This window comes from Erpetoichthys calabaricus, chromosome 5 (assembly GCF_900747795.2).
Source record: "Erpetoichthys calabaricus chromosome 5, fErpCal1.3, whole genome shotgun sequence".
NCBI classification, from domain to species: Eukaryota; Metazoa; Chordata; class Cladistia; order Polypteriformes; family Polypteridae; genus Erpetoichthys; species Erpetoichthys calabaricus.
This window is the reverse complement of record NC_041398.2, coordinates 171,984,541-171,996,733: the sequence shown is the minus strand read 5'-3', so window position 1 is coordinate 171,996,733 and position 12,193 is coordinate 171,984,541. Positions and strand designations below refer to the sequence as shown.

General features: G+C 34.0%; 1 protein-coding gene across 1 annotated transcript in view; it reads right to left on the bottom strand.

Annotated features, from left to right (window-relative positions):
- kita (KIT proto-oncogene, receptor tyrosine kinase a) overlaps window positions 1-12,193 on the bottom strand; it is a 75,594-nt gene that overhangs the window by 25,492 nt on the left and 37,909 nt on the right. Inside the window, exons 7-13 of the mRNA XM_028802231.2 lie at window positions 11,712-11,827; window positions 11,513-11,627; window positions 5,057-5,253; window positions 4,377-4,483; window positions 4,151-4,277; window positions 3,592-3,696; window positions 3,206-3,316 (exon numbers count right to left, since the gene is read on the bottom strand). Of these exons, the coding sequence (XP_028658064.1) occupies window positions 3,206-3,316; window positions 3,592-3,696; window positions 4,151-4,277; window positions 4,377-4,483; window positions 5,057-5,253; window positions 11,513-11,627; window positions 11,712-11,827 (878 nt within the window). The remainder of the gene's footprint in view (window positions 1-3,205; window positions 3,317-3,591; window positions 3,697-4,150; window positions 4,278-4,376; window positions 4,484-5,056; window positions 5,254-11,512; window positions 11,628-11,711; window positions 11,828-12,193) is intronic.

The following is a 12,193-nucleotide window of genomic DNA, read 5'->3' as shown; positions in this document are numbered from 1 at the left end:
TGCTACCAGTGGTGACAATGACCGTAGCCAAATGCAAAACTAGTGAAAAAAGCATCAGAAAAGATGAGGAGGGAAAAATATCAGTGGCCTCCACCTGTTGAACCATTCCTGTTTTGGGGGTCGTCTCATTGTTGCCCCTCTAGTGTACCTGTTGTTGCTTTCATTAATACCAAAGCAGCTGAAACTGATTAACAACCCCCTCTTGCTACTTAACTGACCAGATCAATATCACAGAAGTTTCACTGACTTGATGCTATACTCTGATTAAAAAGTGTTCCTCTAATTTTTTGAGCAGTATATATAAATACCAACAGTAACAGCAGCTTTAACATACTGGTAGCCATCTATGTATAAATTAAGGAAACAAATACTAGCATTCATTAATATCAAAATACAATGCAGGGCTTGAACTTAATGTGTGGCAGAGGTACCACAGTGTAACAACAAATGGGGTGTTAAATTTTGGGGGGATTTCAGTATAGGGTCAATAAAAAAGGAATATCACAAACTACTGGATTTTACTTAGCATGTACTCATTTTAAATTTATTCTCTGACATTTTCAGTTCAATCACTGAAAAATACTGCTTAAAATCCACTCTAAATATAAAAATTAAACCACTGAATACATATGTAGTGTTAAATTAGTGAATTAATAGAAAATTCCAGATTTTTCCATTTAAACCAACTCTTTAAAGTTGTTTTCTATAACAACATGCCTTTAAAATCTATTTGTTAGTGGACCAATGGGTTAGGTTTGTTATATTTGCCATTGTAAGATATATATTGTCTTTATTACTGTACTAACCCCTACTCTCTCTTCTGTTTCCTTTTCCGGTGTCCTTTTGGTGCTGGCTTGCATGAAAATGTGCTATATAAATAAATGTTGTTGTTGTTTATTAGCTGGTTTGTCAAATTAATTCAAAAATAAAATATCAGAAACGCATGGTGCTTTAATTTTGCAAAGCCTTCCCACTTTTTGTATTAATAGTTGTCCCAACTTCATGTGTGATATCAAACTTGTCAATTTTACATTACTCTTTTATTACTCCTGTTAAACAGCTTTTGATTTTCTTTTTTCAAGGTTTCATGCATGAGTGATCAGACTTTGTTATTGCATATGGCTGTTTACAAATCCAAAGCTTGAACATGACTTAGGCTGTCATTACCTGTACTCTGTACACTGTCAAGCATGAGTGCCACAGGGTAACCTTCCGGGTTCACCTAATGTAAATAGTACCACCCAGGGATGAGAGGGAGTGCTGCCGCTAACATACTTTTCTCCCTCCCCTAAACCCTTAGAAACTGCCCCTTGAGGAACCAAAAGAAGCCTTGCACCTTCCGTTCTGCACAGTATACAAGCAGAGCAACCACAGAGGATGGCAACTCATTTTGATGAGGAACTGGCTTCTGTGCTGACACAAGCCTGAAATCTCTTCTGTGATCGTCCTGCTAGGAGAACTACATTCTGTTCAAAGCTTCACATGGAAGTGTTTAATTTTTGTTATTTTTCTGCCTTTTTCTTCAAATTAAACAGGGTATTGTTGCCCAGTTGGCACCCCTAACAAATTATCTTGTCCTGCATCCTCATTTCTCCCCGATACAACATTTAAAGCTGTGACACAGCATTACCTTCCTCGATGTATCATTCAAATATATGATTAATGCGTTTACTTATGGATTATAGTCATGAACTTTATGTTTGCCTTCAAAAGCCAAACGAACAACACAAATGTAGTGTGTGAAGATTCATATTTAGCAATTAAATATTGTATGCTGTTTTGATTGTCCTGCTAAATGCGTGTTTCGGCGATTATACATTTTTGTTAAACAAGTATACATTGTATTAATAGGGAGATATGCCTTGTCCTTCAAAGCATTCAAACACTAAATACATTTTATTTTGATATGTGGAGCAACTCATATCCCTGGTGTAAACAAGCCAAAACCACTTATTTTGAAGCTTGCATCAGTTTTTACTTGCTAGAACTGTTGTTTGCACTAGCACTCTTTCCACATCCCATAGTACTATATGTATACTTAACAGATAAATAATATTCCTAGAATCCAACCCTTCTTAACTCCATCAGATACAGACATATTTTGTCTTTCTTTCAACTTTGGAGTAGGTGTTCTAACACTTTACAGAAACAATGTAGCCTTCACCCCTTAACTATTTTTCCTTCCTCTATATTACATTCAAAATTATACAAGACCAACACTCCAAATATTGCATGCCTTATAAAAAACTAACACACACCTGACATTATCTTGATTCTTGAACTGACCAAATCTGGGACTCTCAACTTTAATTTAGTTTTATTTGATATAATGTAGAAAATACTACAGTGTGAAAATTTGTAGTTTTTAATTCATTCAGCTAACATTAAATTAGATTAAACTGACTAAATATTAAATACAAACCTATAGTATGTGCCAGTACAATCAATTAAAAAAATTTACAGTTTATAGTTTTATGATCAGAATGTCCCATCCTTGAAATTCATTGCTGAAGTATTAGATTTAAGCACTCTGCAACTGCAAATATAAGCATTTTCTAAAAAAAAAAAAATACAAAATGAACTTTTTCCAGTTTATTTATAAATAAATCTTGTTTAAAAAGGCAAGTTTAAATTTAAGAAGTGAACTATACAAGTGTCTCTCAACAATTAATCCTCAGAGCAACCTATGGCTTTAGTTTTTTGTCCCCACCAACTTCTCCTAATTAGCTTAATTAAGGAAGCCATTATTTCCTAGTTTCTATGTTTTTTTTTCTAACCATCTGGAAATTACAAACTGGTTGTGCTATATTTTTATTGAAAGAATCAGATATTTAAATGTAGTAGATAATGTAATAATTTCTGGTTATTTAAACAATTATATGCTAATAAATACATAAGTGGGTAAAACCGAAGCAGTGTTTCAAATAATTTTAAAAAATCAGTCACAATGGCTTATTGATCCTGCTGAACTGCAGGTTTTGTAAATAAAATTTTTACATTTTATATAAGCAGAAAAGGGGACAAAATTAGGTATGAATCAAATTTTAATTCATTTACAATACTGGATGAATCCAGGGCATGCCAGATAAATTGCAAATATTCTCAAATGATCATGTTTTTCATGACAAGTGTGATGATAGTGTGATAGTGAAGGACATGTGTAAACTGCAAAGACTTCAAGTTGTGCTTTAAAACAATAACTAACCTCCAACTGTGCAGGCTCCTAAAAGATTTACAATGTTCATATGGTGTCCAAGATAACTTAAAACCTTCAGTTCTGACATGAGTGCTTCTTTCTCGGTGGCATGGGCACTTGCTGGAAAAGAGATATACAGTCCTCAAAGCTTATTTGACAAAGCCAAAAAATGTAATATACAATTTATAATTTAGTATAAAATAAGAAACAGCAGTTTCTTAACTGCAACCATTTTTAAACAGGTGAAATCATTGTGTAGACCATATGAATGCAATCACTTGTATAGTTCTTTGACCAAAGCACATTACAAGTAGACCGGTTATATTAAACTACTTTAAATGATTAAGAATTCCTACTATTGATACATTTTATTTTGAAGCCTTACTTTGACTTACGTTTTAACATTTTAACAGCAACAGTCATTACTGTGTCAGCTTTTGACATGCCATAAGCAGTTGCTTCTACAACCTTTCCAAATGCACCAGAACCAAGTATCTTGCCTGAAAAAAATAATTATTATGTATTAATAATATATACTTGAAGGCAACTGGTTAATGATAACATAAAACAGATTCAATTGTATAATGTGCAGATTTATTTCCCCTTACTTTACATTCAGTGTGATATAACATGCTATGTTTTTGCTACTTTGTGGCAGATGAAATGCAGGACTATTGTGTGGAGTGTTTGAACAGCAAAAGCAACATAATTTCTGCTGGCATTATTTGTAAAGTAGTCATGATTAGGCAGTTTTCAAAGCTACTGGCCATTGGTGCTGTGTAGTAGTATCCAGAAATGATCAGTAACAATGTATTCATGCAATCACATATTTTAGTTTAAGACATCTATAAAGTAGTTCATCAGTTGTAGGATGCAAATTAACACCCATTTAAAACAAACTACAGTACTTAATATTCTAAAACCTCTTGAAGAAAGAAAAAAAATAAATCTCACCAAATCGAAGTTTGTCCCTTGGGAATTCCCATTTATGGTCATATGGTAACTGCATTGGGTCAATATAGACATAACTGTTTCCATTTATCCCCTCTATAACCTTCCACTGAATTTCATACTTTGGTTTCTAGGAATAAAAATGTTAATTTATATGTTATAAGTAGATGCAAAAAGGTAGAGGATGACTTAACAAAATAAACATGACAAAATGACTAGTTGGCTTCACCTGAATGTATTTGTACACAAGGATTGCTAAGATGAGACAGAGTACCACAGCAGCGGCTACAAACCCAATCAACAAAGGAGTGAACAGCTCATGGGTCACAGGTCTCTCTGAAACAAAAATAAATTCAGTAAAAAATGTAGGCTGCTTCATGCAATATTTAAGAAACTTACATACAGTTTAAAATCTCAATTCTAATGCATATTTTGAAGTTTCAATTTCTGGCAAAATAATAATGCACTACTACTCATTGCTTTTGTAAAAAAAAAAAAAAAAAAAAAGAGAGTTGAGGCTTTTCTATATAAACAGCACACAAACACGGCTAAATACTTAAGATGTCCTTATGACATGGACTAAACTGAATGTCCTTGTTTAGGCAGCATGATAAGCATATGCCTTTTTAAAATGCATTTCTGTGCAGCAGAGTAGATTTGACACAAGCATATAACAATGAAAAAGTCCTGTAATTAGTGTAATGAAGAATAATTTAATAGATGAAACCGTAATCTCAATTGCACAAAGTTTACCAACATTTCTAAACAATCATTAACAGTTAAAAATTTATTTTCATAATATTTCATATAAACATAGAAAAACCTCTGCATTTTAATGTTGCTGTTGTCAAAAATATGCAAGTGAAGGAAAAAACAAAACACATGCAAAAAATAAATATATATTTATACCTTTAACTCCAATTCTGAATAATCTATGATCTTGACCAATATCATTGTGAGCTAAGCATTCTAGTGTAATGTTGGTGTACATCTTTGAAACATTCATTATACTTTGAATTTCAGTTCTACTGAAGTCCAGTTTCTTTGAAATGTAGTTAATAATTGCTCTTTCCTCTTTCGTAGCATTAGGAAGATCAGAACACTGACTAAAAGAAAGTACAAGAGGCATTGTTAACATTAGATACAGCAAATGACATCTTTTTTTAACAAAAGTTCACATATGAAATAATATAAAACTATATTAGCAAAAGACCAGAAACACATTGGTGCACTAGTTTGTGCAGTTGTTTCACAGATGCAGCAACCAGAGTTCAAATCCCAGTTCAGGCACTGCGGATGTGGAGTTTGCAAATATTTCTCATGTCATGTGGATTTTCTCCAAGTACCCTCGTTTCCTTCTATATACAAATAAAATGTATTATTATTATTATTATAATATTCCAGTATCATGCATATTAGGTTGCCAGTTTTAAAGTTGTCTTGTATGAATGACTGGGGGTATATTCATAGCACATTCTACTATGAAAAGGCATTCCATCCAAAGCTGCTTCCAGTCTTGCGAATAATGCTGTTGGGATATGCTTCAGCTCTGAGTCTTCATTAAACTAAGGGGATTCTAAAAATGAATGAGTTAACAATTACAATGAAAAATGGAAGAGGTTGATTAATAAATCTTCAGTACGACCATAAGAACAACACATAATCCTGTTATGAAGAATATAAATTTCCTTATTCTACCGGTCAGTTAATGACAAATGTGTTCTGAGAGTTTTCTGGCAAGGAAAACAGCTGATTTGAAGTACGGTAGTTTTGCTCATGCTACATGTTGCATGCTACATGTTGATTAATACATGCATGTAAGAATTTTGCTGTAAGCTGCACATGTGGAAAATATTAACTTTATAAATTTAGAATCTTCACAAGAAACACAGCAATATATTCTTTAAAATATGGTGTAAATTAATCAGATAATCAGATTCTTGTAATTTTTATTACCATTAAGATTGATAAATAATAGTTTACAAAGCAGTATGTTATTGTACATTATTTTAATTAGTATGGCAAACTTTATCCAGAACCTGTTTTTTTTTTTTTTTTTAATACAGGATTTTGAAGAACCAGATTTTATTCAAGCAGGATCATAGTCCAGGCAGGGAACAAGCCTGGATAGTATGCTGGCATGCAGAGGTTAAAGAAACACTGATATCATAAATAAAGGACGAAAAACTAAATTGCCAATCTCATATTCCATCATCAAGGAAAACAAGTCGGTATATATATATATATATATAGATTTATTCAACTTGTTTAATTTTAGAAAGCTTTCAGTCTAAAAGAAATGTAAAATTTACAACAACTCTGTCTGGAAATTGTTTTTTTATTCCAAAACATTTAGGCAAAATTCTATATAATTGAAAGTGTTCCTTACTTTAAAACTGTGCTTTTGAGAATCTAATAAACACATACCCCAGATCCTGCTTAAAGGACATACTGTGTTTGGGAGGTGCAAGCCCTTTCCTTATACAAATGTATTAAAAATAGGGTTATTCACAACATGAATGATAATTCCATATCCATAGCTGGTAATGTTCACTACTGCACATGTTTTAAACTAGAGAAATATAAAAGAAACAGCAAGTGCAAAACGGGTAGCTGTGTAGTAATAAGGATCACTGCATTTTTGACAAAATACATAAACATTTAATGTAGATACTCAAGATTTGTTTGCATTTTAAGAAACAAACTGGAGTGGGAGATGTGTGTTCTTCAAAAATCTATGACAGTCAAAGTAAAAAGTTACATGAAATAAGTACTTGAAAAGCATGATATGATAGTCAAAGTAAAAAGTACATGAAATAAGTACTTGAAAAGCATGATTATTCAAAACTGACTGTGAACTAACATATGGGTCCTATTCAATTATGTCTGGCAACAAACAAGAATTTCTATCCTATTTCTAAGTTTAAAGTGCACATTTACTAAAATTATCATAGGAAGATTACTATTCTAAAAACAATTTTCCTCACAAATTAGGGAAGTAGTGGTGAGATGTTAATGATTAACTTTTCTATTAACTTATGTTAAGGAAAATAATTTTACTGATCATATGAACATGGAAATTAAATTTTTTCGACTCATTTTGAGACCTGATGTTCATTTGAATTTATCCTTGCATTAAATTATCATCATACAGTTATATTAACAAAGCTTTTTTAATTTTTCAGTCATGAATCAGTTGTATTTTCTTGTACTTTTTCAAGAACATTCAACATGTCATCTACTTCGTAAAGCTATAGCAATATCGCTGTGCTAAAGAGCACATTGAAGGAAGATTTGGTATTTAAAATGTCAGACACTGCTTCAGCCTTCTGCATGTGTTGGTTAAACAAAACTTCTTAAGTTTCTGTAGTCCATGTGAGATCATAAGACACTAATCAATTTTTTATCATTTTTATAAAGCTGCTTATATGATAATCATCATTTTTTATTCCACATGTGCACTTTTTTGCCATATTTAACACACAAAAACAATCTGCTTCACAGACATTTTTACTCATAAATAACCAAATCTTCATTAAATCGAGGAACAGATGTACAGTATGTACATAAAGAACAAGTTACAATTACTTGGATCTACTCTTTCCTTGTCTATGTAACATATTTTCCTGGATTCCTTTGCATACGAAAAGCAAGTATTATTCTTTACTTTGCTGGGAAAAGTCTGCTTGTAACAGAAAATTGAACTACATCTGCTGTATACTTTTCATGTTAACTCTTCAACACAAGGCTGGTGAAATATCCAAACAAATATTAACAATTTTCTACAAGCACACAATTAATTTCTTTAACAGTTTTAAAGCTGCAAATTGCACCTTGTTATTAAGTATATAGTCTCATTCTTGCATATACTATTTTAACAACAGACTAAGGCTTACATTTTTCATTTTTAAACATTTGCATAATAGTATAAAAATATGCAAATTTTATTCCCTTTGGCTAGATCCCTTTCACACAAGGATATGAAATAATGTTTGTTTGCTTAGTAGGACTAGTTTTGTTGACTCTGCCACCTTTTATCCCATGGCCTAAGCTTTGAAATACAGTTTCTGGCATGTTTGATGATTATTCTAGCTTACAACATGTTTCTATAATACCTTTTAAGAAGATGATTAAAAGCTAGTAAGGACTAATTAAGACAGCCAAAAACTATCTCAAGCATGACACGTTATTTTAAAACAGAAAAGTGACTTCGGATAGTAAAGTAGGGAATATTTTCTACACTATTTGTATAGGACCAGAGTTGTATACAGATGGCACAGCTTTTTTTGAACTACTATCTTTAAGATCAGGAAAACTGGTTTCAAATCCTGGGCCCACTCATTTTAGGGTGCACTTTGCACAAACAAACCATATCTTGTCATAAAATAATTCAACTAAGACATTATTACCATTAAGTATATACTGCAGATCATGACCTCTCTGTATAATGTAGATGAACATTAATGTAAAAAATAACAAATCTTTACACCAGACTATGTTCACATCAGCTAAAATTTTTATTTTACTTTAAACAATATATTTATTGCTTATAGGCTATCATAATTAAAGCAACCTCATGACTGACAGATAATCTTTCATGGTAAAAGCATGAATACTTTCTTTTATGGGGGGCAACCAGCAAGCCCGCAATTCTCGAAAGAATCGCAAATCTAAGAATGGCAATCACCTCATGGAGGGTGGGTGCGTCCTGGGAAATGTCATTTAATTAAATAAACATATTTAGCGGTTTCTTTTTGGAGCTGTGACTCATGTGGTTGTGGTGTTTCAGAAGCGCGTTGTAGGCGCCTTGTTTCCATAAGGACGTAAATGCATGACAATATCGCGGTGAAACGGAGGCTCACCGTCATCACTTTGAAACACAATTGCCACTTCATTAACGATGGGAACATTGTATCGTCTCGGATCCTGTTCTTTGTCCTTTATTAGCACTAAGGCAATTGTAGTTGGTGCCACACCGTCCGCCTCTGCTTTTGTATTGGCTCCTCTTTCAACCTCATGTAGCATTTTTATAGAGTCTGCTAATGGGTGATTGTTTATGACTTCAGCTAAGTTTCTCATTATTAGCTCTGTGGTTGATATACTGCGTCATCTAGATGTAACACGTACATTTGGGCACATTTGCGGTGGTGATTTGGCTCAGGGTGCACTGTTCCAATCCGATGCAATATTTGTCAACACACGCGAAAGCAGTATGGGCCATTCCCAGGGGAGAAGCCGGTGCATGATGAAATATCATGGAGGGTGGGTGAGTCCTGGGACAGTTCATTTCAACGCGCTTCTGTTATTGCTTTTCTTCATGCAGTCTCGTTTTTGTTTTTTTATGGCTGTGTCGTCATATATGCGGTGGTGTGGCCGGTCGCATCCGGGCGGCTGTACAACCTGGCGTGCACGCTTTACCTCAGGTATAGTTCACAGGTCGTAGGAATGGTAAAGTATCCATTTAATTCAATAATCCCATTTGAACTAAAGCGGTTTCTTTGTGTGGGCGCCTTCGTTCATTGTTTTTATCCATGTTGTTTGGGCGCCACCTACTGACTCTGGTTTGAACTAAAGCGGTTTCGGCATGCACGCTGCACCTCGTTTTGGAGCCGTGACCTCTTCACTTGTGGTGTTTGTCAAGCGCGTGGTAGGTGCCTCCGTTTATTGTTTGTATCCCAAACATGCCACACAGACTGCTGGCACATACATACTACTGACTCTGGGAGGCCGCTGCATTTGACTGTGGGTTGTGGTGTTTGGGCGCCACCTACTGACTTCTGGGAAGCCGCTGCGTTTGACTCTGGGGCGCCGCGGCGCACTGCGCATGCGTGTCGGTGCCTCCGTGCATAAATTAAAACTGTGGATTAGTAATGTAGATCTGAAAGGTTTTCAAGTGGGAGTCTGCTACAAATTCTCAAAACCCCAACACCTGCTTTAGTAATCCTGAACTGATTAAGCAGCAGTCAGTCTGACATGTGGTCTGTGGAGACTTCAACTTAAAAAAACAGAATCAACAAAGTATACCCTTACTCTTAAGCTCAGTGAAGTTAACAGAACTCACCCTCATACTCTAATACTTAAAAATATTAAAAGGTATTTATCTATGCAATACTTCTACTACTGAATTGGTAAGTATGGTTACATATGCTACCAGCAGAAACAAAATTTTGCAGTGATCATTTTTGTAGTAATATCCCATTTGAATGAGGTGTGTTTGGTGCCAAATGTGCAGAAGACAGGGTTTTAGGATTTAAAGCATAAATCAATACAGTATTTGCAGTCTTCTCCCATCCTGATCAGTGATCAAGATGATGAAAATGTGAGAATAAGATGAAACTCCTGTCACAGTATTAACTGAATATATGAGCACTTTTGAATTTTAGTCAGGTTTTATATAGGGATATGGTGCTGTGCAGTTGTTTCAAATAAGAACATATAGTATTGAATACATACATAAATCTTTCTGTACATAACAGGGTTTGCTGTGCACGGTCAATATTTCTGCTGCCCGTCAACTAACTTGGGCATCTCAATTCAGATTCTGCTTTTTGCACACAGAAGGAAAACGAGTACCTGTAGTCATTTGCTTAACTCCATTGCTCTATTCGTCATTTTTTATGACTGCACAACTACAACTATACAGAGTGCTGCAAATGTTAGTCAGAATTCAATGAATGCTGGAGTTGAACTTTTCCAGGGGATGAAAGAAATAAATAAATTTAAAAATGAGAACCTACTATTCACTTTACTAGATTCTTTCAAGATTTTATGTTAAAGACAGGAATTGACAAACTCCAATGTGGTGACAGAAGATTTCAAATAGATGAAAACTGAAATATTTTCTAAAATGTTGCTTAGACATGAAAAAAGGTGATAAGACTACTGCCATTGCTACTACTACAACTACTATTTACATATACTACCATTTCAAGAAATGAAACACATTTATGCTAGTTTTCATCCTAAATAAATTTCAAAGTAGCAGAAACTAAAATTCCAAATCTTTAGTCTTTCACTAGAAAAATTAATTTATTTTTAATTAGCCTTGTTAAAATTATAAACTCAAGTAATCATTACATCAAGAAATTAAATTTTTTATTGCATTTCTTAATTTTTATGAAAGTTAATTATTTGTAAGAATTGTTTGATTTCTTGATTGTGTTATTTGTGCAAGAAATTAATCCAGGAAATAAAAAAAATAAAATAAACTTATCAATTCAACTGATATGAACTTTTATTCTATTTATTCTGTCTAAGGGTGATTAATGGATTTGCAGAGTTTTAAACACACAGACAGGATCTGGGTTTTACTGTACATACAGTGCTCTCTAAGAACATGATTCACTATAAATCAGTGGAATTTACCTCTTTTGGTGTCCCAAACAATAATACCACGATATTTCTGGAGGTGGATAACCAGCTGCAATGCAGTGAACTTGGCTGGGGTTTATCTCATCTAGTGAGATTACTTCTGGCTTGCCTAATTATTCAAATGAAAGATTATTATAAGCAATGATACATTTCATTACCCTTTTTATTACATGATGAAAAAAAAACAACTTACTTATTACATGTACAACAAATGTTACATTTGATGACATGTCTGAATTAGATGCCAGAAATGTATATATTCCTCCTTCTGATTTCTTGAGGCGAACAAGATTAAGGTAGATAGTGAATCTGTTTTAAAGAACACTTAAGATTAGTGAATATACAGTGCACATCACTAGGTTAAACAGCATGGCAGAAGAGGTGCTAGGTTGGCCCAGGACACAAGAAAGGCTTAGAAGAGCTCTGAGAATGGGACAACTACATTACATGCAAGTGTGTGCAGCTAAAAGCTATAGTGGGATGTAAGCCCTGCAACTATGCAGGGTTCCTGAGAAGACAATTCCTCAGAAGCACTACATCAAGAGAAAGGTCAAGGCAAACTGGAACAAAGCCTGTTATTTTCATATCCATCCATCCATCTATTGTCCAACCCGCTGAATCCGAACACAGGGTCACGGGGGTCTGCTGGAGCCAATCCCAGCCAACACAGGGCAC